Source organism: Mobula hypostoma, chromosome 24 (genome assembly GCF_963921235.1).
Source record: "Mobula hypostoma chromosome 24, sMobHyp1.1, whole genome shotgun sequence".
Classification (NCBI taxonomy): domain Eukaryota; kingdom Metazoa; phylum Chordata; class Chondrichthyes; order Myliobatiformes; family Myliobatidae; genus Mobula; species Mobula hypostoma.
In genome coordinates this window covers 2,507,152-2,534,710 of record NC_086120.1, presented here as the reverse complement: position 1 = coordinate 2,534,710, position 27,559 = coordinate 2,507,152, and the positions used below count along the sequence as shown (strand labels likewise).

The following is a 27,559-nucleotide window of genomic DNA, read 5'->3' as shown; positions in this document are numbered from 1 at the left end:
AGAAGTTAGGGTCTGTAAAGATGATAGATAAGCTTATGTTAAGCTTTCATTTTTTTAAACCCACACTATGCCTGTAATTTTAGTTTTGAGCTTGTGTGCATTCAGGTATGAATACTGATTTTAGTCTGGGTGTGTCTCTAGATATATATCAGGTCAAGTTCTTTTATACTGCATTGCTCATTTTAATACCAGGAAACACGCAGAAAATATGGGTGACGTTCTGTGGGCATACAGTAAATTATCTGTTTAAACAAGGTGCAGGTGGTTTAACACAATCCTGTGACCTGGAATCCTGGGGAATGCCTGTTCCATTTCTTTATATTCCCACTCCTGGTGATTCGGTTTCGAGCAAGGATCAATCCTGATGTTTGTGGCACGAATTATTGTTCTCTGTTTAATTCCGGATATTTAAATCCACGACCTCGCCTGATGACACCTGCCTCTTAAGGTCAAGGCACCTCCAAGGATCCAGTTTCTCTTTGACACTGTGTTTCCCCGCCTGCCTTTTTAGGGTTGTTTATTTTTGTATACGTACGCTGCGGAGATGGTCCTGATTGGCTTTGATCACACATTACAGCGCAATTGTGTGTTGTGTGGCTGACGTCAGGGGCTGTCTGTGACGTCAGGAGCCGCGTTGGGGGGCTTTACACTGTCAGTCGCAGCTGGGAAAAGTCAGACGATTAGACAGAGACAGAGGAGAGGGAGAGACGAGACGTGGCCCTGTAATTATCGGAACCAGAAGCTGCAGAGAACTACTGCTTCAGCATGGATATCCTGGAGGTGTTGAATCTGAGCGAGGTCGCTCTTTATTTTTCTAAAATATCCATGTTCCCGTTGTTTGACCTGGCTTATTACATCGTGTCAATTCTGTACTTGAAGTACGAACCAGGTCTGTGTATTTCAGTTTCGGCGCCGGTGGGGCAGGGGAACGGGGCTGCAATTGGGGTACGAGGCAGATTGCCAGTCCGAGGGACCGGGCGCAGGTTGCTGTGGCTTATCCAGCCGTGTGTGTGTGTGTGTGTGTGGGGATTGGAATCCTGTGCAGGGCAACCCACTTTAACGTGTTGCTGCAGCTGGAAATCTGCTCTGACCAGTGACCGGGAGGGGTTCGGTGGTGACCCAGAATCACCGATAGTAGACGGCCCCGTGTTGTACCGCAGTCCGCGTTCCTTATACCGGCGAAATTGACTTACCTTTGAAACTATTTACGATGATCTTTTTTACTTAACCCCCACCCCCTTAAAAATAACACAATGGAACCCCGTTTTACCCTCAACGGAGGAGTATTTATGACATACCTGGAGGGTGTATGTATGGTGCAAGGGGGACGGCGAGAATCAGCAGGAGCTTCGTTATGTGTCCGGGTGGAGAGAATAAATAGCAGTGTCCAGGAATAACTGCAGCTGTCTGACTGCCATATGCAGAGTATGTGCAGAGAGAGCACACGGACGTTCACCACCGGATTTCCATCAGGTGTCCGTGAAACTTAAACAAACTAGACATACAGCTGGATGTTCAAAACTGAAAAACAATCTTCATGTAATTTCCAGCAGCAGAAAATGGAAAGGATATTTCCTACTTCTTTGTCTGCCCCCGGTATCCCTGTACCAGCTGGCCGAGGTACGAGGCGCATTCTGAGCTCAGGGTCCCAGCAGTGGCACTAACACTAAATACACGCCTGCCCCTAAAACTCAGCACTTGTTCAAACTTAAAACCTGCCTTCTCTGTTTACCAACGATCTTTTATCTTCTATATCCATACTTGTCAATAACGTGATGCCAGCGCCAGACACATTTGCCTTTCCCCCCGCTTCAATATTCTGAAGAGATTATTCTGGCGATAGCAGTCTAGTTCTGTCTCCCACATCCACCAACACACAGTCCTCTTCTCTCTCCTCTCCTCCAGCTCCACCACCACCCACTCTTCAGTGTTCCATGTCGCCGTTTTCTTTTGTCTAGCCACTTTAATTCTCCACCCAACTCCCACTCTGACAGCCTCTTCATCCCAGATGGCAGGAATAACAATGGAATCCAGTTGTGTTACGTTCGTGTACTTTCCATTTCTGTTCTTTCTCCTCTGATAATTTCAAATTTAACTCATTTCCTCCTGCCTACACCTCCCTTGGTGCACCATTTGGGCTCCTCTTTCCACTGGTACCAACCAAACCATCTGTTCTCCACTTTAGCACAAATCTCTCTCTATCACACACACACACACACACACACACACACACACACACACACACACACACACACACCCCTTTCACTATTTTAAATGTGATTTTATTTCTTGCTTTTCCCAGATCTGATGGCTGATTACTAATCAGGATTAGTGACTCTGTCTCTGACTAATCTGATGAAGATTTCCATAATTTTCTATTTATTATTTCAGAGTTCTAATATTTGCATATGTAGTTTTGGCTAAAGCAGCTGGTGACTGACAGTAGTTGGCAGTGCTGGTTGGGTCTGCAATCCCATTCTCCTGATGTGTCATCTTCAACAATGCCCAGAATGATTTTGTTTTGTTACTATGCATGGCAACATTTATTGTTCATATTTAATGGCCTTTGAACTAGGGAACCAGTTTATAGAAACAACAACCTGGTGAGTCCAGGGTCATACAGGCCACAAGAGTTATAATGATAGACTTCCTTCCCTTACAGAAATTAGAATACCACATGTTTTCATAACAATACTTCCATGGTTACAGTTCCTAAATTTGTTCATTCATTTCAGATTCAAGTTATTTGAATTTAATTTTTCTTAGCTGCCACAATCATCCAGACACAAGGGATTCTGGAAATTTTGAGCTACACATACAAAATGCTGGAGGAACTCAGCAGATCAGATACCATTTATGGAAGGGAATAAACAGTCGACACTTCAAGTTGCATTCTGCCCCCTTCCTTTCCAGTCTTGATGAAGGGTCTTGGCCTGAAACATCAACTGTTTATTCCTCTCCATAGATGCTGCCTGACTTGCTGAGTTCCTCCACCATTCTGTGCCTGTTGCAGAATCATCCGGAACTCTGGTTCCGGTCTCGGAATCTTATTACCTGCCAGCACACCAAAAGTAAGCCCAGAGTCCTCTCTACACAAGATCAATATTTACCAAGCAAAGGGCACCAGACATAATTTCTTAATACTGTATGGCTTTCAATACGGGTCAGGTGCTGTCTGGTGCAAAAATTCCACATTGTGAGACATGTTGTATTAGCCTTCTTGCAAAGTACTCTCAACATGTATATCTCAACAGAAGGAGACTGGTACGGACATGCTGACCTCTGTCAGCATTGAGTTAAGCTGACTGAGGTCAGCGTGTTACTTCAGATGGAATTCACTGTCTGATTAAAACACAAGGCTCACAAACAAAACATCACCAAGTAATGTGAAGTCTAAAATACAATTTCACATATTTTCGGTCATCCAAAGAAGCACAATGTTTTGGGGGCCAGCAAAAAAAAAATCAAGAACTTAGATATCCTAGGTTTAAGAAACCACTATTGTACTTTTCTGCTACTTAAAAGCCACAGAGTCTCATAATCATAAAGCACAGGGACTGGTCTTTCAGCTCACTCCATCCATGCTGACTACAAAGCACGTATTTCTTACTAATACCCTTTACCAGCACTTGGTCCCTTGCCTCAGCAGTTCAGTTGTCGAGATTCTTCTTAGTGCACACAAAACGCTGGAGGAACTCAGCAGGTCAGGCAGCATCTATGTGGGACCTGATGGAGGATCTCGGCCTTAAACATTGACTGTTTAATTCCCTCCACAGACGCTACCTGACCTGCTGAGTTCTTACAGCATTTCGTGTGTGTTGCTCAGGGTTTCCAGCATTTGCAGAACCTCTTGTGTCTGAGATTCTTCTTAAATGTTGCGAAAGCACCTGCCTCCATGAACTTGTCTGGTAGTGTGTTCCAGATTCCATCCATCTCTGTGGTTCAAACCTCTAAACCATCTACCCCGTCCCCTAAATATATGCATTTCAGTTTTAGATTCCCGTGTGATAGAAACATAGAAACATAGAAAATAGGTGCAGGAATAGGCCATTCGGCCCTTCGAGCCTGCACCGCCATTTATTATGATCATGGCTGATCATCCAACTCAGAACCCCACCCCAGCCTTCCCTCCATACCCCCTGACCCCCGTAGCCACAAGGGCCATATCTAACTCCCTCTTAAATATAGCCAATGAACTGGCCTCAACTGTTTCCTGTGGCAGAGAATTCCACAGATTCACCACTCTCTGTGTGAAGAAATTTTTCCTAATCTCGGTCCTAAAAGGCTTCCCCTCTATCCTCAAACTGTGGCCCCTCGTTCTGGACTTCCCCAACATCGGGAGCAATCTTCCTGCATCTAGCCTGTCCAATCCCTTTAGGATTTTATACGTTTCAATCAAATCCCCCCTCAATCTTCTAAATTCCAATGAGTACAAGCCCAGTTCATCCAGTCTTTCTTCATATGAAAGTCCTGCCATCCCAGGAATCAATCTGGTGAACCTTCTTTGTACTCCCTCTATGGCAAGGATGTCTTTCCTCAGATTAGGGGACCAAAACTGCACACAATACTCCAGGTGTGGTCTCACCAAGGCCTTGTACAACTGCAGTAGTACCTCCCTGCTCCTGTACTCGAAACCTCTCGCTATAAATGCCAGCATACCATTCGCCTTTTTCACCACCTGCTGTACCTGCATGCCCACTTTCAATGACTGGTGTATAATGACACCCAGGTCTCGTTGCACCTCCCCTTTTCCTAATCGGCACTCCTCATAATTTTGTAAACTTCTATCAGGTCCCTCTCAGCCTCCCCCTCTCCAAGGGAAACAAACCCAGGCTATTCAGTCTCTCCCCACAATTATAATCCTCCTGTAATTCTCATGCAACATCCTGGTGAATCTCTTCCGTATGCTTTCTAGTGTAATCATGTCCTTCCTATAGTGTGCTAATCAGAGCACCACAGCCTAACCAATATTTTATACAGTTGTACCATAATCACCCTGTTCTTACATTCTGTGTTACTGCAAGAATCCCATATTCCAGGGGTAAAGGAATTATTGGTATTTCAGGTCACCATCTTGCCTGCCTGTGGTGTTATCTTTAGGGATCTATAGAATTGTACGCCAAGATCCCTCTGTTGCCCAATACTCCCATGCAGTCCTACCATTATTAGACCTTCTGACATCCAAAGATGTAAACCTGATGTACGTTTACAGATGGAAACTGCTGTCCGAGGTGTCAGCTGCCACCCAGTTAAATGCTGCCTCTGCCATAACTGAGCTGCTGCTGCCACAGCAATAATTAGGGGCTCATATCAATAATTAGGGGCTCATATCACTGTGTCTGGTTGGTGCACATGTCACTACCGCCTACCTGCAAAAAGACAATGCTTATAATTCAGTGGTGGTGGGGGGGGGGGGGTCAGTGAAAAGATAGCTGATATTTCAAGAGAACCTGTAAACCTGCAAGTGGTTGCCGACTTTCTCCATGATGTATTCCTTGTGAAGCACCAGTGAGAGTCACAGGTTAACAACTTTTTGTCTAATTTTGTTGATAATTCAGAAGTAGGCACTGCAGACTCAGGTGATATCATCATGGTTGCTAAATCCCAAGAGGAAATGACTCCTGGTTTTGAGTGGATCACAGTGGGTTTAATTTCTCCTGTGAGTGGGATTTCCACCAGAAATGGGTGCAAGCACCAAGAAACATCTGCAAAAGGCAGGTGTAAAAAAAAAAGCTGCACATGTTCTTTTTCTAACCTGATATCTATGCTTAACTGTTTTCAAAACCTCCTAACAGTGAATGAAATCATTACAATGTGACCTCTCCTTTAATTGTGTACAGGTTTACATCAGGTGAGGTAGGTGTCCTTGGTGAGGAGGGCAGGCAATCCTCCTGAAGTTTTCTTGGGGAATTAAACTCCAGTCTACAGGGAAAAATTCAGTGGATTTTTTGGTGGGCACAGAAGTAAAATATGAAATTCAAGCCAGTCAAGTGAAATATTTAGAAAGGGGTAAAAGCAAGGGAATACGCAATGAGTGGAGCAATGTTACAAAGTGCTTAGGAACAGAAAGATCTTGGACTGCATTTCCACTGATTCCTGGAGATAGTGGGACAGGTAGATGATGAAGTTATATGGAAAAACAGGGAAGTTAAGAGCAGGGAGATTATATTAGACCTGTATAAAAACTTTTAGCTGAAGGAGAGTATGCATTTCTGGTCAGCGCACTACAAGTAGGATGTTAAAATCATTAGAGAAGGTGCAGAGCAGGTTACTAAAAATATTGAAAACCAAACAAATTTCAGAAGCTGACAACTGGAAATAAGTATGGAATATGCTGGAAACCCTAACCATTATCAAAGACCCTACCCACCTTGGAATTCCTTTTTTCTCCCCTCTCCCATCGGGCAGAAGATACAAAAGCTTGAAACCATATACCACCAGGTTCAACAGCTTCTACTCCACTGTTAAAAGTCTATTGAACAGTTCCCTAGCACACTCTTTTATTTTACCCATACTCCCTCTTTTTCTGTAGCTGTAACACTTTATTCTGCATTGTTATTTTACCTTGTATTAACTCAATACACTGAGTAATTAATTGATCTATATGACAGTATACAAGACAAGCCTTCCACTGTACCTGTGACAATATCAAACAAATTCTAATTCTTATTCACCAGAAGTGAGAAACATTTCTTACTTGGAGACACAGAGACTGCAGATGCTGGATTAGAGGGCATCAGTCTGCTGGAGGAACTTAATACGTTAAGTAGCATCTGTGGGGAGGTGCCGTTGGGGGTGGGGAAGGGATTATTGATGTTTCGGGTTGAAGCCTTGCATCGTGGTCAACCCAAAAGATCAAAAGTTCTGAGGATTATGTTCTGATGCAGAGTTTCAACCTGAGATGTAACAATTCCTTCTCCGCTAGAGATGCTGCTTGACTCGCTGAGTTCCTCCAGCAGATTTTGTTGCTCCTGGTCTCTCTCTTTCTCAGTTCCGATGTTGGATCTTTAACCTGAAACATTAGCTCCATTCCTCTTTGGACAGAAATGTAGTACTGTTTCCAGAATAATTTGTGTTATGAGGGTGTAATTCAGCTCTATGTGTTTTCCTTGGAGAATGGAATTTAAAGGGAAATTTTATTCAGATATACAGAATTTTTAGAGGCCTTGAAAGAGAACATAGAGACCTGGGCAAAAGAAGGTCTGTAACTGGGAGGCATAGGTTTAGTTTAATTTGTGCAAAGATTACAGGGCAGTTGAGGAATAATGTTTTCACAGGGCAGCAAAGTTTACAGTGCTAGTGGTAAGATCGGAGTTCAATTCCCACTGCTGTCTGTGAGGAATTTGTATGTTTTCCCTGTGACCATGTGTATTTCCTCCGGGTATTCTGGTTTCTTCCAGCATTCCAAAGACATATTGGTTAGAGTTAAACTGTGGGCATGCTACGTTGACAACAGAAGCATAGCAACACTTGTGGACTACCCCAAGGACATCTCGGACTGTACTGGTTGTTGATACAAATGATACATTTCACTGTATGTTTTGATGTGCATGTGTCAAATAAAACTAATCTAATCTTTCCTAAGTAGCAAGAACCTGAAACTCCTTGACCAAAGGATAGGTGGAGGCATAAACCCTTGGCTCATTAAAATGTAAGCAGGGAGGTACTTGAGATTTAACACCCTCAGGGCTAGAGGAGATCTAAATAGAACATTTGGTTGGGATGAATGGCTCCCTTCAATACTGTAAATGTCTATGATCATTACTTAAGGAAGTCGCAGGGAATCCTGCATGTCACGGGCAGTGCAATGGGAGCTGGAAATAGCTGAGCAGAATTACACTGTGATCTATTGTCTGAGTTGATGAGGCCATAACATTTGAATAAGTCAATGAATTTGTAGCTACTTTGGAACAACCCACAGTAATACAAGTATAAGAAAATTGTTCAGAGTACACTACTTTTAAAAAGAAAGGATGTTGCATTGGTATGGAACATTTCAATATGTCAGTATTTCAATAAGCCAATTTGCTGACAATGTGACAAGGTAGCATATAAGGACAGATAGATACTTTATTGATCCCAAAGGAAATTATAGTGTCACAGTAGCATTACAAATGCACAGATATAAATATCAGAAGAAAAGTAGAACAAATAAAAAAAAGTTACCACAACAATCTAATGGCGGGGTTGGGGGGTCGTGTCCTCACTTCCCTGGCTATAGGTTGACACATTATGGCCGAGGGTATGAAAGACCTCATAGCACTCTTCAGAGCTATGTCTTAGTCTTAGTCTATTAAAAGTACTCCTCTATTCAGCCAAGATGGCATGCAGAGGGTGAGAAACATTGTCCAGAATTGCCAGGATTTTCCATAGGGTCCTTTATTCTACCACAGCTTCCAGTATGTCCAGTTTAACTCCTATAACAGAGCCAGCTTTTCTAATCAGTTTATTGAGCCTGTTGGCCTCACCCATGTTGATGCCTTTGCCCCAGCACACCACCGCACAGAAGATTATGTTGACGACAACAGACTGGTAGAACATGTGAAGGAGAGGCCCCGCATCCTCCAAAGGACCTCAGTCTCCTCAGGAAGTAAGTCAACTCTGGCCCTTCTTGTAGTCAGCCTCTGGGTTGGTACTTCACTCAGGTCTGCCATCCAGGTGCACCCCCAAGAATTTCTGCAGATGTCATGACTCAGTGTTGTATCTAAAGTCCGGTGTACACAGTGTAAACAGGAAAGGAGTCAGTGGGGCCCCAGTGCTGCTTATAGACATGTCTGACACACAGCTCTGAAACTGCACATACAATGGAAGTGCCAGTCTGCACTGAATGGAGCTTTTCCCCCCTGCAGTTAGGGCTCAGTATCATCGACTCCAATGTGCTCCTGGTAGGCAAAGTGCAGGGGATCAAAGCAATTACTTTTATCACTTTTAATGATCTTGATTTGGGAATAAATATTGATCTTTACATAGCACCTCAAGGTGCTCTTTGCAGCATCCCTCAGTGCTGAGCTGGGGTGCAGATCAGTATGGGTACAGTATGTACTTGGATTTGTGAAGTGGAATATGAATTCATGTCTTATTTACCCACAGATAAATGTGTCAACATAGGAATAAGATTGAATTTCAAATTCAAGCATAACTGAAAACACCCTTAATTTAATAAATTAACTTCATGGTTTGAGGGGACATGGGAGTCAATTTCCACATAGGAAACATTGTGAAAGGAACATTGCTTAGATCTAAATATAAGAAATTCCTCTGAGTAGCCACCTGAAATTCACAGCTTCAAAGGGGAGTTACAGAAACAGGGAAGATCTTTGCAAACATAACGCACGAACAGAATTGAGAGTGTGAGATGTTGTTCCCTAGAGAAGATATTTTGAGAGTTCTATGGTCAGAAAATATATATATGTTTGTGGAATTTTTGTTACTGAGATAAAATGAAGGGCTGTTCATCACTTGGGATTACACAGGAGCAGTCTAACCTGTGCTCATTATTTTTCCTCGTTTACAGGAGCTAGGCTTTGCAGCTGAGGGCACAGTATATTACCATCTCTAACTTCACCACAGTAGAACAATGGTTACATTGTGTGACCAGTATAGCGAAGACTGAGTTAGCATCTGAACACCTGAACTCAGATCCCATGTATCAATATTGGTGATCAAGAAGCTAATAGCCTGTGATTAAAAACTTCTGTATTTCACTAATATACTTTGGCAGGGAAATAAGCTAGTCTGACTTATTTGTGACTCCAGAAGCCGACATACAATATGATTGACCCAGTCTAGAGCCAACCACATTACTGTTGTTTTCTGGAGTCACAAACCATTCATAAATTTCTTTGTGATTTGGGCATTGCTGGCAAGGTGGACATTTTTTGCCCTGGAGAAACCGGTGGTGTTCTTTAACTGCTGCAGCCCTTTAGAAACATTGATGAAGAAAGGCGGGTAACATACTTCCAAGTCAGGTGTGCGATTGGAGGGGAACCTGCTCCCATGGGGATCGTTGCTTTGCTGCTGCTTACGTGTGGGAGAGGGAGCTGGGGGGGGGGCTTTGGGGGTCTAACATTTAACTGTCATTCATTCTTTGGGGGCACTCTGTTTTCATGGATGGTTGTGAAGAAAAAAGAATTTTGGGATATATATTGTATACATTTCTCTGACATTAAACGTTCTTTGAAACCATGTACCTGCTACCCTTGTTCTCTTTGATCAATAGAGATCACAGCTTTGGGAGCTGGGTCAGGACAGCTTAGGTGAGTGACTAACAGATGGAGTAATGAAAACCATCCCATTTTGTATATAAAATAAATAGAAACTTTTTTTTAATCAAGTGATGAGGGATTGAAAGGTGTTAGTGCTTGTACAAGAATCACAAACAGCTGATATGCAGGTGTTTATCAAGAGATTAGGATGGCAAACAACGCTTGACAATTTTAAGAGAATTTGAGTTGGTGAGTACTTTATACTTTATTGACGCCAAACAATTGGTACTAGAACATACGATCATCACAGCGATATTTGATTCTGCGCTTCACACTCCCTGGATTACAAATATTAAATAATTAAAATATTAAAAATAGTTAAAATTAGTAAATATTAAAAATTTAAATTATAAATCATAAATAGAAAATAGAAAAATGGGAAGTAAGGTAGTGCAAAAAACCGAGAGGCAGGTCCAGATTGTTGGAGGGTATGACCCAGATCCGGGTCAGGATCCGTTCAGCAGTCTTATCACAGTTGGAAAGAAGCTGTTCCCAAATCTGGCCATATGAGTCTTCAAGCTCCTGAACCTTCTCCCGGAGGGAAGAGGGACGAAAAGTGTGTTGGCTGGGTGGGTTGTGTCCTTGATTATCCTGGAAGCACTGTTCCAACAGTGTGCAGTGTAAAGTGAGTCCACGGACGGAAGATTGGTTTGTGTGATGTGCTGCGCCGTGTTCACGATCTTCTGCAGCTTCTTTCGGTCTTGGACAGGACAAATTCCATACCAGGTTGTGATGCACCCTAGAAGAATGTTTTCCACAGTACATCTAAAAAAATTAGTGATGGTTTTAGGGGACAGGCCAAATTTCTTTAGTTTTCTCAGGAAGTAAAGGTGCTGGTGGGCCTTCTTGGCAGTGAACTCTGCTTGGTTGGACCAAGTCAGGTCATTTGTGATATTGACCCCGAGGAACTTAAAGCTTTTGACCTGTTCCACTTGCACACCACCGATGTAAATTGGGTCGTGCGGTCCACTACTCCTTCTGAAGTCAACAACCAATTCCTTCATCTTGCTGATGTTGAGGGATAGGTTATTGTCTTCGCACCATGCCACCAGGTTCTTAATTTCCTCTCTGTTCTCAAACTCATCATTACCCGAGATACGGCCTACAATTGTTGTGTCATCAGCAAACTTATACATTGAGTTTGATGGAAACTTGGCTACACAATCATGCACAGTGAGTACAGCAGGGGGCTGAGTACACAGCCCTGTGGGGCACCGGTGCTCAGAGTGATTGTAGAGGAGAGCTTGTCCCCTATTTTTACAGCCTGCGTCCTGTCTGTGAGGAAGTTGAAGATCCAGCTGCAGATCTGAGTGCTAAGGCCCAGGTTCTGGAGCTTAGGAATCAGTTTATTTGGAATGATGGTATTAAAGGCAGAGCTGTAGTCAATGAGTAGTTGCCTCCTGTTATATCAAGGGCTGGTAAGAGAGCATATGGAATACTATATGCAGGTCTGGTCATCCTACCTAAGGAGGGATACACTTGATGGAAGGAATGCCACAAAGCATCAGATTGATTCTTGGTATGGTGGGGCTGTCATTAATGGTTCCTGTCAGCTCTTGAGTTCAGAAGAATGAGAAGTGATCTCATTAAAATGTATAGTATTACTGTACCAGATTTGTCAGGGCTGATGTGCAGTTGATGTTTTTTGCAGACAGACTGTTGTTGAAAACCAGACGTCACAGCTTAAAAATAATGACAGATGTTTTTCACCTGCAGGATTGCTAATCTTTGGAATTTACTATTCAAAACATCTGTGGGGACTCACTTAATATTTTTAAGATGGTTAATATATTTTTTCATGTTAAGTGAATCAAAGGATATGGGGCTAGTGCAGGGAAGAGTCACAGAGATAAAAGATCAGGCGTAAATAGCTGATGAGGCACAAATGGACAACTGAATAATTCCTGATTCTATTTATTATGTCCTTATGTATGTAGCCAAGGAAATTGTTGGGTTGGTGACGAAGGGTTGCAGTTTCAGAAGGAAAGCCTTGATTCCACTGTTTTCTGTATTAAGACCATAATACAGTCCTTAACTTCCCTTGTCAGCCACAGTTGCCTACCCCTGTCATTTGTGGGACAAACCTATCCTGCACCTTGCGAACTATTCCCAGAAACTTCAACCGTCTCTGCTCTGCAATCATCCCCACCAGTATCCTCCTCCAATCCACCTGGGCAAGCTCGTCTCTCATGCCTCTGTAATTCCTTTTATTTTATTTTGATACTGATACATGTGAATTATGGTTCTCCCTCTCAAATTGCAGTATGAATTCAATCATTATGATATCTGCCTCTTAAGGGTTCCTTTACATTAAGCTCCCTAATAAAATCTGGGTTATCACACAACACTCAGTCTAAGATAGGGGAAAGGCCCAAGCACAAGCTGCTCTAAAAAGCCATCTCATAGACATTCAACAAATTCCCTTTCTTGCGATCGGACACCAACCTGCTTTTTCCAATCCCTTTGCATATTTAAGTCCCCCATTACAACCCCTCATCTTGGCTACTATTTGGAGGCCTATATCTGATTCCCATAATGGTTTTTTTAACCCTTGCAATTTCTTAACTCCACCCACAAAGATTCAACATCCTCTGACCCTATGTCACCTCTTTCTAAAGATGTAATTCCACCTCTTATCAATAGAGGCACACCATTGCCTATGCCTTCCTGCCTGTACTTTCAGTACAAAATATATCCTTTGATGATAAGCTCCCAACTATAACCTTCTTTCAGCCATGACTCAATGATGCCAACAATGTCACACTGAACGATCTCTAATTGCACCAAGAATTTGTTCACCTTATGCTGAATGCTAAGCACATTTAAATACAGCAACCAGTCTTGCTTTCTTCACCCTTAATTAACTTTGCCTCTGTGGTACAATTTAACTGTTTGCTCTGCTTGCATTTGTACCAAATCATTGTCTTGTCCTTTTTTGCATTCATGTATACCCAAAATCTACTTGTAAACCTGCTGGCTCATCCTCAGCTCTATCGTACTGGTTCCCATCCCTCTGCCATATTAGTTTAAGCCACTCCCAACAGCCCGAGTAAACCTGCCTGCAAGAATATTGGTCCCTCTCGGAATCAAGTGCAACACGTTCCTTTTGTACAGGTCCCACCTGCTCCAGAAATCGTCCCGATTTTCCAGAAATCTGAATCTCTGCCCCCCTGCTCTAATTCTTCAGCCACACAATTATCTGTCACCTCATTCCATTCCAATCCTCACTGTCATGTGGCACAATCCTGAGATTACTACCCTTAAGGTCCTGCTTCTCCGTTTCCAGGACCTTCCTTTTCTAGCTATGTCATTAGTACCATGATCTCTGGCTTCCCACCCTCTCTTTTCAGTACAAAGTAAACCTGCAAATTTTGAGGTTCATACAACCTATTAAATAATTTGAATCAAACTACAATATTGTATAGTCCAGAATGCCAGCCCACCTGGGCAATTGTGGCCTGAGATAGGAGATTCCTGGGAAGTAAAGCTCATATTTTCATAATTAGATGAAATGGAGAACTTCTTACGTAGTTGGTGATTTACCTCAACCTTTCGTGGCTCAGTCTTGTTTCCAGTTGACTTGTGCAGAACCTGGATCAACTTGTTTGGAATGATGTCATCAAATTGTGACTTTCTTTGTAATCGAGACCTGGTCTGACTGGGATGGGTGCCTTTGCCAAGGCCAAAAGTCTCTCAGTTGAAATGCACCCTGAATGATTTGGAAATAGGTTGGTTGCAGTATATTCCTATATCATGTTCCTCCTCCATTGCCTGCTAACAACTTTGATATTTTAGATGTGGTTTTATATCTGGTTTATTTGAAAGAAAATATGAAAGAAGTTGGAAAGTTAAAATAATTCATGAGTTTCCAATTTGGGAAAATTTTTAGTACAGAAACTGCTCACTTGTGGAAGTGAGTCACTAGAATATGACTCTAGAAGGGATGGGAACTATTCATATTCTAGTGACTTTAAACTGATTTTGTTAAAACAAAAATCCATTCAGTCAAAAGAGAAAAAAATGATTAACTAATAATCACAAACTAGTTATAGAGAGCTAACTGTAAACATAATTTTTTGATATTATTCCATAGGAAAAGGAAACTTGTTTTTTTGTTCGCTAAGTAGTATCTAGGATTCTTGTAGCTTTAGAGTCATGAGTATATCCATGAATGGCCATGGATAAAGTCTGAATAAATGTTATAACGTGACGTTTTCACTCCTATGTTTAGAGTCAGAAAAAAGTGTTTCCTTTTGGGATTTCAAGAATGATTCTTAAGCTCTCTGAAGATTGTAAATCCACAATAGAACTCATTGTACAAGGCCTGTGCAAAGATCACTTTTCAAGTTATTCTTTACAATCTCAGATTCATTTATTTATCACACATACATGGGAACAGAGAAATGTGTTATTTGCATTAACAACCATATAAACCTAATGATATGATGGGGGCAGCCTGCAAGTGTCACCATATATTACTGGCGGGAGGAGAGATAGCAGTGTGCCGCGCGTGCGTAGCCCTCTGGTGAAAATGATATCGTATCCGTTAGATAGGGGCCGTGGACAATTCTGATTTGATGGAGACAAACATGAAAGCACAGAGGAACATCTGGAGAAATTTCTGAAACGCAGGTTTGCTGCTGTTGCTACTGCACGATCGAGAATCTTCGGGAGGGAAGGCCTCAAAATCCCCGGCTTTGCCTGCTGTTGGCGACCGAGATTGAGGTCGAATCATTTGGATAGAGATGGTGCTCGGAGGGCTGATCGGAGGCTCGAAGTTTTCGGACGACTCAGAGTCGGACTGTGGTTGGGCATGGCAGGGAGAGTTTTTCTTCCTTCTCCCGTCACCCGTCTGCGTGAGATGTGGGACATTTGAGAGACTTTGAACTTTTTACAGTGCTCATGGACTTCTTCATCAAGTTATGGTATTGTTGAACTGTTGTAACTATATGTTATACGAACGTTTGTAATTATGTGGTTTTGTTAGTTTTTTCAGCCTTAGTCTGTCCTGTTTTGTGATATCACACCGGAGGAAATATTGTATGATTTCTTAATGCATGCATTACTAAATGACAATAAAAGAGGACTGCGTGTCTTCATAATCTAATAATCTAATCTAATATTCTGGTGCCAACATAGTTTGCCCAGAATGCTTGGCAGAACCATAACAAAACAGAATACAACAAAACTCTTATGCAGGTCTATAAAACTCTGGTTAGGCTGCACCTGGAGTACTGTGTCCAGTTCTGGTCGCCTCACTATAGGAAGGATGTGGAAGCATTGGAAAGGGTGCAGAGGAGATTTACCAGGATGCTGCCTGGTTTAGAGAGTATGCATTATGATCAGAGATTAAGGGAGCTGGGGCTTTACTCTTTGGAGAGAAGGAGGATGAGAGAAGACATGATAGCAGTGTACAAGATAATAAGAGGAATAGGTAGAGTGGACAGCCAGCGCCCCTTCCCCAGGGCACCACTGCTCAATACAAGAGGACATGGCTTTAAGGTAAGGAGTGGGAAGTTCAAGGGGGATATTAGAGGAAGGTTTTTGACTCAGAGTGGTTGGTGCGTGGAATGCACTGCCTGAGTCAGTGGTGGAGGCAGATACACGAGTGAAATTTAAGAGACTACTAGACAGGTATATGGAGGAATTTAAGGTGGGGGGTTATATGGGAAGCAGGGTTTAAGGGTTGGCACAACATTGTGGGCCGAAAGGCCTGTACTGTACTGTACTATTCTATGTTCTATGTTAAAACAAAAACAGTGGAATAAGCCCCATTCCTGCCTCCCATCCACACATGGCCCTCCAGTTCCAGGACAGGCCATCTTTACCCTCCAGTGAACCGGTAGATTTGCAGATATTGGCTTCCCCTCAAACTCACAGACTCTCAGACCCAGGCTTCCGCAAACTACCAGGCTTCAGATTGACCTTCAGGCTTCAATATTCGGTATCGACCCCAGGAATCACCAGTGTGGATATACGGGGACCCTGAACACCAGCCCTCAAACTCCGTACTCACAGATGACGGGACCCTGAACACTAGGCCTCAAACTCTGGTCTCGCAAACTCACATACCTAGGGGGTCACCGGCCCTTGTGCTTTTTGTCCACATAGAACTCTGATCCCCAAACCTGCCGAGGACTCTTATAGAAACAAGACAAACATTCACTCTGTTGGCTAATTGCTAGTAAGAAATTATAAATTAAATGTAAAAATTATCCTAATTGCTTTATAGCTACAACGTGAGTTTAGATTAGATCCAAACACAGCAGTAACCCAACTTTGAAACATCAAACATTCCACATTTTACAGAGTTCTGACAGTATAAACAGCCAGAGCTGGCAGATTGGTCACACAGAGGTTAGAGTTCAAGTACCATAGTGGTCACCGTAAAATTAAAAAAAAAAGATTTTGATATGTGAGTTGGCTCAATAAATGTAATGCAAAAGTTGCTGCCTTGACATAACAATCCAGTTTAATCAATAAAGCCCATAAGAGTTTTATTGCTTCTGCTTTGAGCTACTCTAGATTTCATTTAGTGATTGTCCTACACTGCAAACTTGATTCCGTACTGATTCAACATCCTCTCCTGGAACAGTATTTGCAGATTTTGGTCCTCAGATTGACAGTGGGTATGTGGTGCTTACTGTTTGACATAATGATGGATTGGGTGAAGAAGTTAGCAAGTGACATTGGTGGGGGGGTGGGGTGGATGGCGATGTATGGATGAGTCAGTGGAATGGATCTTGCGATATTTTCAGAACCTCAGTATCTTTTACACATGAACTGCAGGCTCATCATTCTGATAAGATCAAATTGACAGCAGCTGCTTGAGAGATTTACTTCTTGGCTTTGAGCATGTAGAGAGCTATTACAATTTGTCTTTAATTAATAGCTTAATATAACCTTCAGAAGATAAAACCAGTCCCATGTTTTAAAAACTTAAAAATAAATCAAATAATAGTAAATATTCATAAATTAGTGATCAATACAGCCTTTTGAACATCAAGATATAAAATAGCAATCTGTTTAAAAAATATATACCTTGATTGCCTCAGACCTGTATACATCTAAAATGCCTCCAGTGAGATTTTCAACCTTACAGATCTTAGTAGTGATTCTTTACATCTGCTTACAGGATTTCCTGTTTATCCTAAAACCACTGTGTCAGGATCCCGGACTTGTTCAGCAGTTTTTGTTGGCCTCAAATACTACCTTATAGGTGTATTTTGCCCAAGGAGGTCAGAGTCATCATAGTCTCCCACAGATTCCTTGAGGCAGGACCATTTTTAGCTGCTGCTAATCTCTGCCACAACTCAGTTGATCGCTCATTTCTGGCGATGGAGATCACTTGAAGTCTATACTCATTGCAGGGAGACTTAATCTTATTTGTATTTCAATCAGAGGAATTTCAGGCTTGCCCAAAGTTGAGGCCTTTGGATAAATTCTTGCCAGGAGCATCTGGTTGTAGCCCTGAAGGGTCTCTATGGTTTTCAGGCTCAGAGATCACATTGCCTTCCAGCATATCCACTGGTGCTTGGCCAACCTATCCAGATGCCTTGAACTGCCCTCTCATCACTTCACCATTCAGTTTACTATTTTAAAGGTAGCACTGTGACATAGTCAGTAGAGCTGCTGCCTCACAGCACACCAGATCCAGGTTTGATCCTGACCTTGGATGCTGTCTGTACCCTGTCCCTGTGCCTGCAGGGATTTCGTCCTGGTGCTCTGGTATCCTTCCACATCTGAAAGACTTGTGCGTTCGTAGGTTAATGGATGACTGTAAACTGCTCCTAGTGTGCAGGTGAGCGTAAGAATCTGTGGGAGATGATGAGAACATGGGGAAAATTAAAAAGTGTGGTTAGTGTATATAATGGTCAGCTTTGACATGATGAGCCAAACAGTCAGCAGATGCCACAAGCTACAATAGATCAGCACAGTATAAACCAAAACTTGTATTTCCCAGGTTACGACATTATTCTGTCAATCTTGCAACTGAAAATAACAGTAATATGGGTTGCACAGGCACTGTTTATAAGATCAAGATCTTCAGTTGCAAACTTCACAAAATAATTTGTTGGGTTTCTAATTTCTAGCCCACTGTATTCATCTTGCACTATAAGTGGGTCATTTCAATGGGCTTCATACATGTATTAACAAACAAAATATGGTACAGACCCATATAGATCAATGTTCAATGTGCATTGGTACTTTTTGTACAAAAGTACGTTGGCCAGAGGTAGGTTTAAGATGCATTTTAGCAGAGGAAGGAAAATCCAGTTTTAGGAGCAGAATTACATAACTTGGACTGTTTGTACTGAAGACATAGATGGCAATAATGACCAGTTAAAATAAAGTTGCTCAGAACTGGAATATTGTGTGACTGTGGGACTGAAGATTAAAGATGTCATGCAAAGAGGCCATGGGTAGATTGAAAACATGAGCATTTTACAATCAACATATTAATTAATCAGGAGAAGACATAGATAAACAGGTCCATGGCCAACTGGAGCATAGCTTAGGGTTAGGGGTGCTGGAGAACTGAATTTCACCCTGTTTCTGTTTGGTTCATAGTATCTTGGGAATGCATAGGGCAGTAATAAATTGATTTGACCACTCGTGTTTAATAAACTTGGTAACATATGCCCTTTTGTATCAAGTCACAGCATGATGCAGCATGAAAACAAGTCCTTCATTTCCAGCTGGTGCAGGCCATCCAAGGTTACCATCTATGCTAGTTCCATTTGCCTGCATTTGGCCCATAGCCCTCCAAACCTTTTCTAACTACGTAAATATTGTGACATACCATCCTCAACCACTTTCTCTGGCAGCTTATTGCATATATAACTACACTCTGGGTGGAAAAAGTTGCACCTTAGGTTCCTCTTAAATCTCTTCTTCCCCCCCCCCCATGTTAAACCTATATCTTTTATTTCTTGATTCCCTTCCAAGGGGAAGAGACTACATATTGACCCTATCTGTGCCCCTCATGATTTTATACCCTCACGCTCCAACTCTCCAGTGGAAACAAAAGTCTCATAAGTCAGTTCCTCAAGTCCCAGCAACGGCCTTCTAAGTCTCCTCTGCACTCTTTAGGGCATCTTCCCTATAGCAGGGTGACCAGAACTGAACACAATATCCCAAATGTGGCCTAACTAACATCTTGTACAACTGCAATGTAACATATACTCAACGTGCTGCCTGATTAGTGCCAGGGTGCCAAAGGCCTTTTTCACCACCCTGAATACTGTTAGAGAACATGCACTTGTACAGGAAAAAAGTTCCAAGTGATACAATAAAGCTTTCCAGCACCATATCTGCATGCCACACAATCCACCCTACAGATATCAAGACTGAAGAAGCAGAAACTACATTAGCATTAGTTGTTTTTAGTTTCTATTGACTACTCTGTGCCAGCCATTAAATTGAATTCAGAGCATGTCTATATTTGGGCTCACAGCGGGCAGGCGCACAGCTAACTGCAAGTTACTCAGAAAATTGAATTGAATTGACTTTATTACTTGCATCCTTCATATACCATACATAAGGATAAAAATATTTACGCTACATCTCTGTCTAAATGTGCAATTTATAGTAATTCATAATAAATAGCATGTACAACAGGACAGTCAAATAACATAGAAATACAGTTGTGTCAGCATGAATTAAGCAGTCTGATGGACTGGTGGAAGAAGCTGTCCCGAAGCCTGTTGGTCCTGGCTTTTATGCTGTGGTACTGTTTCCCGGATGGTAGCAGCTGGAACAGCTTGTGGTTGGGGTGACTTGGGTCCCCAGCGATTGTTCGGACCCTTTTTTCACACCTGTCTTTATAAGTGTACTGAATAGTGGGAAGTTCACATCTACAGATGTGCTAGGCTGTCCGCACCACTCTCTGCAGAGTCCTGTGATTGAGGGAAGTACAGTTCCCATACCAGGCAGTGATACAGCCAGTCAGGATACTCTCAATCGTGCCCCTATAGAAAGTTCTTAGGATTTGGGGCCCATACCAAACTCCTTAAACTGTCTGAGGTGAAAGAGGCGCTGTTTTGCTTTTTTCATCAGACAGCCGGTATGTACAGACCAAATGAGGTCCTTGGCGATGTTTATGCTGAGGGACTTAAAGCTGTTCACCTTCATAACCCCAGATCCATTGATGTCAATAGGAGTTAGCCTGTCTCCATTCCTCCTGTAATCCACAACCAGCTCCTTTGTTTTTGCGACATTGAGGGAGAGGTTTTTTTGACACCACTGTGTCAGGGAGATGACTCCTTCCCTGCAGGCCGCCTTCTTATTGTTTGAGATGAGGCCAATCAATGTAGTGTCATCAGCAAATTTAATTAGCAGATTGGAGTTGTGGGTGGCGACAGTCGTGGGTGTACAAAGAGTAAAGGCGGGAGAGGGTGTGGTTTAGTACACAGTAAGTAAGGAGCAGACACCAAAACATACAGGGAATGGAGGATGTTCTGTACAAATTTTGTGTTTGTTCAATCTTTCTTAGAACTATGCAATCATCAGGCTTGGTTGACAGTGGATGTTATGATCCTGGTCTCCATAACAGAATGGCACAGTAGCTTCTTGTGACTTTGGCAGAGGGAGTACAATTTATAAGTTTGTAGAACATGCAAAACTTTGTAACATTGAAATGCTGGGGCCAGGACAGTGGAGTACATTGGTAAAATTCCAGACACTGAGTAGATACAACTTAATACACGTAAATGTGACATTGGGTGAAACATTTTAGAGAGGTCACAATCATTCTGGATGGGCTAAATGAGTGGACTACAAGAAAGTTAAATGTGGGAAAGCATTTGCACAAATATTTGAAGGTGCTGGGACTATTGAGAAAGCATATGGGATTTTCGGTCTTCAAATAAGGACATTAAATATAGAAAAAGAATGCCATGCTCACCTTTCACAAACAATTGAAGGAGTATTGCTGGAGTATTGTGCAAAGCTCTAGGAACTGAAAAATAGGAAGGCTGTTCGGGTCCAGGGAGGTTATACAGGAGGTTTACCAGGGTTAATGCAGTGATGTGAAGAAATCAGATAAACTGTTATGACCTAATTGGAACAGATTAAGTTAAGATTCTTTATATGAGGAAAACTATTTCCTCGGACTAATAAAGCTGTAACTATAGACCATGCATGTCAAATAACTAGCAGTACTAATGGAACACCTCTGCATCAATATTGAAGGTTTAATATTCTGCAGAAACATTTAAAGAACAGTTGGAAATGGTTTTGAAAAAGGCGTGCAGAGGTATAGGGGTGAGTGGGTGGAAGACGGAGACTGTCTAAATTGCACAGCCTCTTAAAGAAATAGTACAGGCATGATGGACTAAAAGGCCTCCTGCACCATAAGTCAAACCTCGAGGACAAGCTATTTGCAATGAACAGATTAGGGCAGACATGAGATAAAGAGCCATGTGATAAATCTGTATTTCCAAAAGTGAACCGGGATCCCTGTGATTGACATGGGAGAGATGAAGGGAATACACATTAAAGTATTGCCAATATTTTGGAACTCTTAATGGCTGCACAGTTATACTGAGGAGTGAATGAAGCTCACATTTGCCTCCAGGAATAATAGTGGTTTCACTCTTGCCTGTAAGTCAATAGGTTGAACATAGAATCTAGTACAACTGAGGGCTTGTTACCCTCTATGTAAATATCTCATGATAATATTTTTGGAAGGCACTTTGCCTGATGTCATCGCCCATTTTTATTACTGAACCAACACCACTAGGAAGATGGCTTGGCTGTTATCATGTTTGCAGGTTGCTGTACCCAAATTGGCAGTTCTGCTTTCAGTAAATACCCTAAATGTACTTAAGCAGCTGCAGAGCTTGGGCAGATGGGGCTCATCAGCAGTGGTTGGCAGCACAGCTAGGAGATGGAAAACATTGGATTTTTCCTGAAGCTCTCCCTGTGAGTGGGTATAGCTGCTCATGAGATCAGAGTTGGAGCCCCTACGGCAGTCATACATTGAATTCAACACTGACTGGCAACTCCCGCCACTGGTATCAGTCTCTGCCGTTCATTTGGATTCATCAGCTGTGTGGAGAGGGTGAACTTGGGTAACAGCTTGCTCTCCACATCGTACTGACCTGGCTTGCATGTCATGTAGACTGCTGGGATGCGACATCCATGGTCAGCCCCACCCATCAGAGAACCTCGAGATGCAAAGCACTTGGGTGTGTCCAGAGGTCTTGAAAGACACCACAGAAATCCCCTTTTTTTCCCCATGCACCAGAGAAGCCAGAAAAAGAAGATCAGTAAGGTACAGATCACCCACTTACCTTTGTGGCTGCAAATGGGTATAAGGCTTCGGATAGTAAGAGAGGAGTGGAAAATAGTGAAAGGTTAAATAAACGTGCATGCAGCTGATTGGTGTGCCTTTTTTTTCAGGATCGGTGAATGTGTCCCGTCATAATCCAATTGCCTCATGGATGTGTGCAATGCTTTATTGCTTTGCCAGTTACATAATGGCTGATGTGCTGCTTGGAGAATCGCCTCTCCATTACTTTAACAACACTTCTCACATCTTACTGGCAACAGCTGTTTGGTGAGTGGTCACAGACCTTTATTGTTCACAGACTTTATTAAAAACCAGATATTGCAATTTACGTGGGTCCTAATTGGTGGTCAGATGTCACTATAGAAGTGGTAAGATATATTTGCAGGACAATTTGTTATTATATAAGAATTAAGTTAGATCACAGTTAAAAAGAAAACGGTGTCTGAGTGGATGAAATTGAGGAAAAGTTAATTCATTCAACTTCAGTGGCCCCATTACTGAACTGTTCCCACAACTTATGGACTCACTTTCAAGGACACGTCATCTTGTGTTCTTGATTTATTTATTTATTTATTTATTTATTTATTCATTCTTCTTTTGTATTTGCACAGTTTGCTGTCTTTTGCACACAGATTGTCTGCCTTGTTGGTGCAGTCTTTCACTGGTCCTATTATAGTTATTGGATTTATTGAGTATGCCTGCAAGTAAATGGATCTCAGGGTTGTATATGGTGACATATATGAACTTTCATAATAGGTTTACTTTGTACTCCAATCATAAGGTTGTGTAATCATCGCTGTAGACTCAAGAAGTTGCATGTCAGTGTGTAAAAGCAGCAGAAATTGTTGATGTCCACAATGTGCTTATGGTACCAGATTGCAAGTTTAGCATCAACTCTGCATTGCCATTTTCAAGCACAGTATATTTAAATAAGCTTGTGATAAAAGAATCTGCAGAAATAGAAATTTGCTAGCTTGCGTTGGTAAATAATCAACAACTTACCCACTCTATTAGAAACTGAGTGATTTTAATTGCTCAGTAAGCGAACAGCAAAAGATTAGATACCTACTTATGCAAAGAAGGGTGTAGTAAAAGGCTATATTTTATAATGTTGGACTTGGCCAAAGAGCTACAGAAGAAAATATATAACTAAAACGAAACAAGATGAAATAGGGATTAAGGGTCTCAGATTGACCTGCTGTCTCAATTTCAGCTAATTGGACTCAAATTAGCAACAATGCTGTAGTGTGGAATATGCAAGTTCTTTGTGAGCACTAGGCTTCTTGCTGGTACTCCTGTTTCCTCCCATATTCCACGGTCATACTAGGTTAACCCTAGTTATTACTAGGGTTAAGTAATTACTAGGCAAATTATTCCTGGTATATGTAGCTAGTAGGAGGAGAATCAGGATAGTGTCCATGGGCAATAGAGAGAGAGTAGTTAGGGGAATCGGAATGAAGGGATAGACATAATGAGCTGCATCATGAAAAATGAGGAAGAAAGGAATAGGATGTTGATAGAGTGCAATGAATTGAGGTGAGAGGAGCCTCGAGTGGATGGGTCAAATGATCTCTTTCTATGCTGAGAAATTTAATGTCATTACATAAACTGTGGGAAGGGTTTGGTTGTTTTTTTTTCCTATTACAAACTACATCAAAGATGTAAAAGAATCTGATTTCAATAGTTATATTGTGTGTTCACTCACCTTCAAGTAAAGCAAGTGAACAACTGCATGAGGTATTAGATCACAAAGAGCTGCTTCTGCCTGTCTTAGCAGAAACTGAAGAAATACCTTCATAAGGAGGGGACTATAATTGTAGCCATTGTCCCTGATTGCATTCCTGTGCAATGTAGGACAGTGCAAGGTAATCAGTATACTGCCTGCACGTCTGCCTAGTACTTCCTTCTGAACCAGATGCTATGCTGTCAAAGTTAAGGACAGATTGTCATCCAGATTTCTGATTTCTGATGCTCTAGATGGTATTCAGCATGTACCAATAATTGACTCCTTCCCATTACAACTACTGTATTTCAGACCCATTTTTGTTCATAAAAATCCCCAATACAAAATGCCTGGGTCTATTTTCCCTGTGGCAGTCACTTTCCAATTACTTTCACTTGCTTAGTCTTTCCCTTTAGATACACAGTTTTCCAATTCTCAAGTTGCAACTAAGTCTTTAATCACTCCTACCCTTCTTTGGTTCTTATGCGAATTACCTTAGATAGAATTCCCCGGTGAGTTACCCTTCCGCTGACAGTCTGGTCCATTGAAAATACATCATGACTTTCAACTCTTCTTTTATGCTGCCTTTTGCACCTCTCTGCTCTGAAAAGAACTTTACAGGTGTTCACACAAAGAAATGTTTAATAATATAATTCCCAAAGAGTAGAGTTTTTTTTAGAAAATGGATTACAAAAGTTAATGAAAGTCTTGTTAGTGGTAATTTTTACTGATTATAATTCACCTAATTTTATAGAAAAATAAAGATATTTTGAGAGAAGGTAAACTTCAGAAGCCATGAGTACATACAGAAATGACAATAAAGGTGTTCCAGCTCTAGCAATAAGTTTTAACCCTGATCTCCTGTGTTGTCTATGGGGAGGGTGCATGTTCTCCCTTTGGCTCTGTATTGACTTCCTCTAGTGCTCTGTTTCCCTCTCATAAACGTTTCATTGGGCTGGTAGGCCAAATGGTCACTGTAGATTAACACCCAACATACACCCTGTGGGCAAAGTCTGGGGGAATGGATGGGAATGGGGGGAAATGAACTGTGATTAATGTAAAGAGGTGCCTGATGTTGGCATGGATTTGATGACCTAAAGCTTATTTCCATGCTGTTTTGTGATTTTATGCACATGTTGTCCATTAATGATAAAGAATTAAGTTGAATATAGTTCCTTTGCAATGTTTTAAAGCATATTACAACTAATTAAATACTGTGTAATTGTACTCATTTGGCTAACTTGTGAGCAATATGATCACAGCAAAGTAATAACCACCACATTATCGTATTGTCACACTAAACGAGAGATAGACAGGACAGCTGGAAGAATACCCTTACACTTTTTTGAAATAATGCCACAGGATCTTTGACATTCACTCGAAGGAGAAAAGACCTGGCTGCCTGAACTTCATGCAATTGAGAAAGTAAACTTCTGCAGCATTGCACCAGGAGCATTAACTAAGCGATTGTTTCTAAAATGGGGCATCAACCCACAACCGCAGAGAGTTATAAATGCCTGAAAGGCATTAAAAACAAACCCTTTGGCTCACCTGGTAATTCCCCTTTACCCTATATGCTGTATGTATATTTGAGATGAACTGAACAATAAAGTGAAAATTCTGGTCAGGTGCAGCCTTTTAATCACATGATTGGAATTAATGTTCTCTCATTCATTTGATGTCTGTCCTCTATTTAAAGATCAGCACCAGCTCTAAGATCGGGGTTCAGTTCTGCCGTTGTCTGTAAGGAGTTTATATGTTCGCCCTGTGATCACGGGGTTTTGTCCGGGTGCTCCGATTTCCGCCCACATTCTAAACACACACAGGCTAGGGTTAGTAAGCTGCGGGCTTGCTTTGTTGCAGTCTGCCCTTAGTACATCCTTGATGCTAACAGATGCACCCCACTGTATGTTTTGATGTACGTGTGATAAATAAAGCTGAACTTTTATCTTTAAAGATCCATCAATTTAGAATCTCTCAGTCAATGAGTGTCCGAGTCTAGCAGAGGCTCCAGGGAGCAGTGCAGGACAAGAATTCTTCACATTTTAAAACACACCCTTGGTATTGTTGGATTTGCCTGTACGAATTCAGCTTTGAATATCGATCACAATCTGAACAATGCTTTTACCTTAGGTACCTCATCTTTTATTGTCCACTGAACCTTTTCTACAAATGTGTGGCCTTCATGCCTGTGAAGTTAGTCCTCACTGCTATGAAGGAGGTGGTGAGGGTGCGTAAAATCAGTGTGGGTGTTATCCATGCTCACCATGCCTATCACCACGGATGGATCATCATGGCTTTGGTTGGATGGGCCAAAGGTAAGTAGCTTGTTATTTATCTTTGAGATGTTAAATTAGGCACTGCAGAGCTGAATATTCATTTTAGTTTCATTTACTTACAATTGAAGTCAGAAGTTTACATACACCTTAGCCAAATACATTTAAACTCAGTTTTTCACAATTTCTGACATTTACTCCTAGAAAACATTCCCTGTCTTAGGTCAGTTAGGATCACTACTTTATGTTAAGAATGCGAAATGTCAGAATAATAGTAGAGAGAATAATTAATTTCCCCTTTTTTTTTCTTTCATCAATTTCCCAGTGGGTCAGAAGTTTATTACACTTTGTTAGAATTTGGTAGCATTGCCTTTAAATTGTTTAACTTGGGTCAAACATTTTGGGTAGCCTTCCACAAGCTTCTCACAATAAGTTGCTGGAAGTTTGTTCCATTCCTCCAGACAGAACTGTTGTAACTGAGCCAAGTTTGTAGGCCTCCTTGCTCGCACATGCTTTTTCAGTTCTGCCCACAAATTTTCTATCGGATTGAGGTCAGGGCTTTGTGTTGGCCACTCCAATACCTTGACTTTGTTGTCCTTAAGCAAGTTTGCCACAACTTTGGAGGTATGCTTGGGATCATTGTCCATTTGGAAGACCCATTTGCGACCAAGCTTTAACTTCCTGGCTGATGTCTTGAGATGTTGCTTCAATATATCCACTTAATTTTCCTTCCTCATGATGCCATCTATTTTGTGAAGTGCACCAGTCCCTCCTGCAGCAAAGCACCCCCACAACATGATGCTGCCACCCCCATGCTTCACGGTTGGGATGGTGTTCTTCAGCTTGCAAGCTTCACCCTTTTTCCTCCAAACATAACGATGGTCATTATGGCCAAACAGTTCAATTTTTGTTTCATCAGACCAGAGGACATTTCTCCAAAAAGTACAATCTTTGTCCCCATGTGCACTTGCAAACTGTGGTCTGGTTTTTTTATGGTGGT

At 41.7% G+C, this 27,559-nt stretch overlaps 1 protein-coding gene across 1 annotated transcript in view; it reads left to right on the top strand.

Annotated features, from left to right (window-relative positions):
* Window positions 1–636: 636 nt before the first annotated feature.
* Window positions 637–27,559, top strand: part of tmem38a (transmembrane protein 38A) — a 48,867-nt gene continuing 21,944 nt past the window's right edge. The window contains exons 1-3 of the mRNA XM_063032413.1: window positions 637–889; window positions 22,671–22,827; window positions 26,417–26,601. Of these exons, the coding sequence (XP_062888483.1) occupies window positions 766–889; window positions 22,671–22,827; window positions 26,417–26,601 (466 nt within the window). The 5' untranslated portion in view covers window positions 637–765. The remainder of the gene's footprint in view (window positions 890–22,670; window positions 22,828–26,416; window positions 26,602–27,559) is intronic.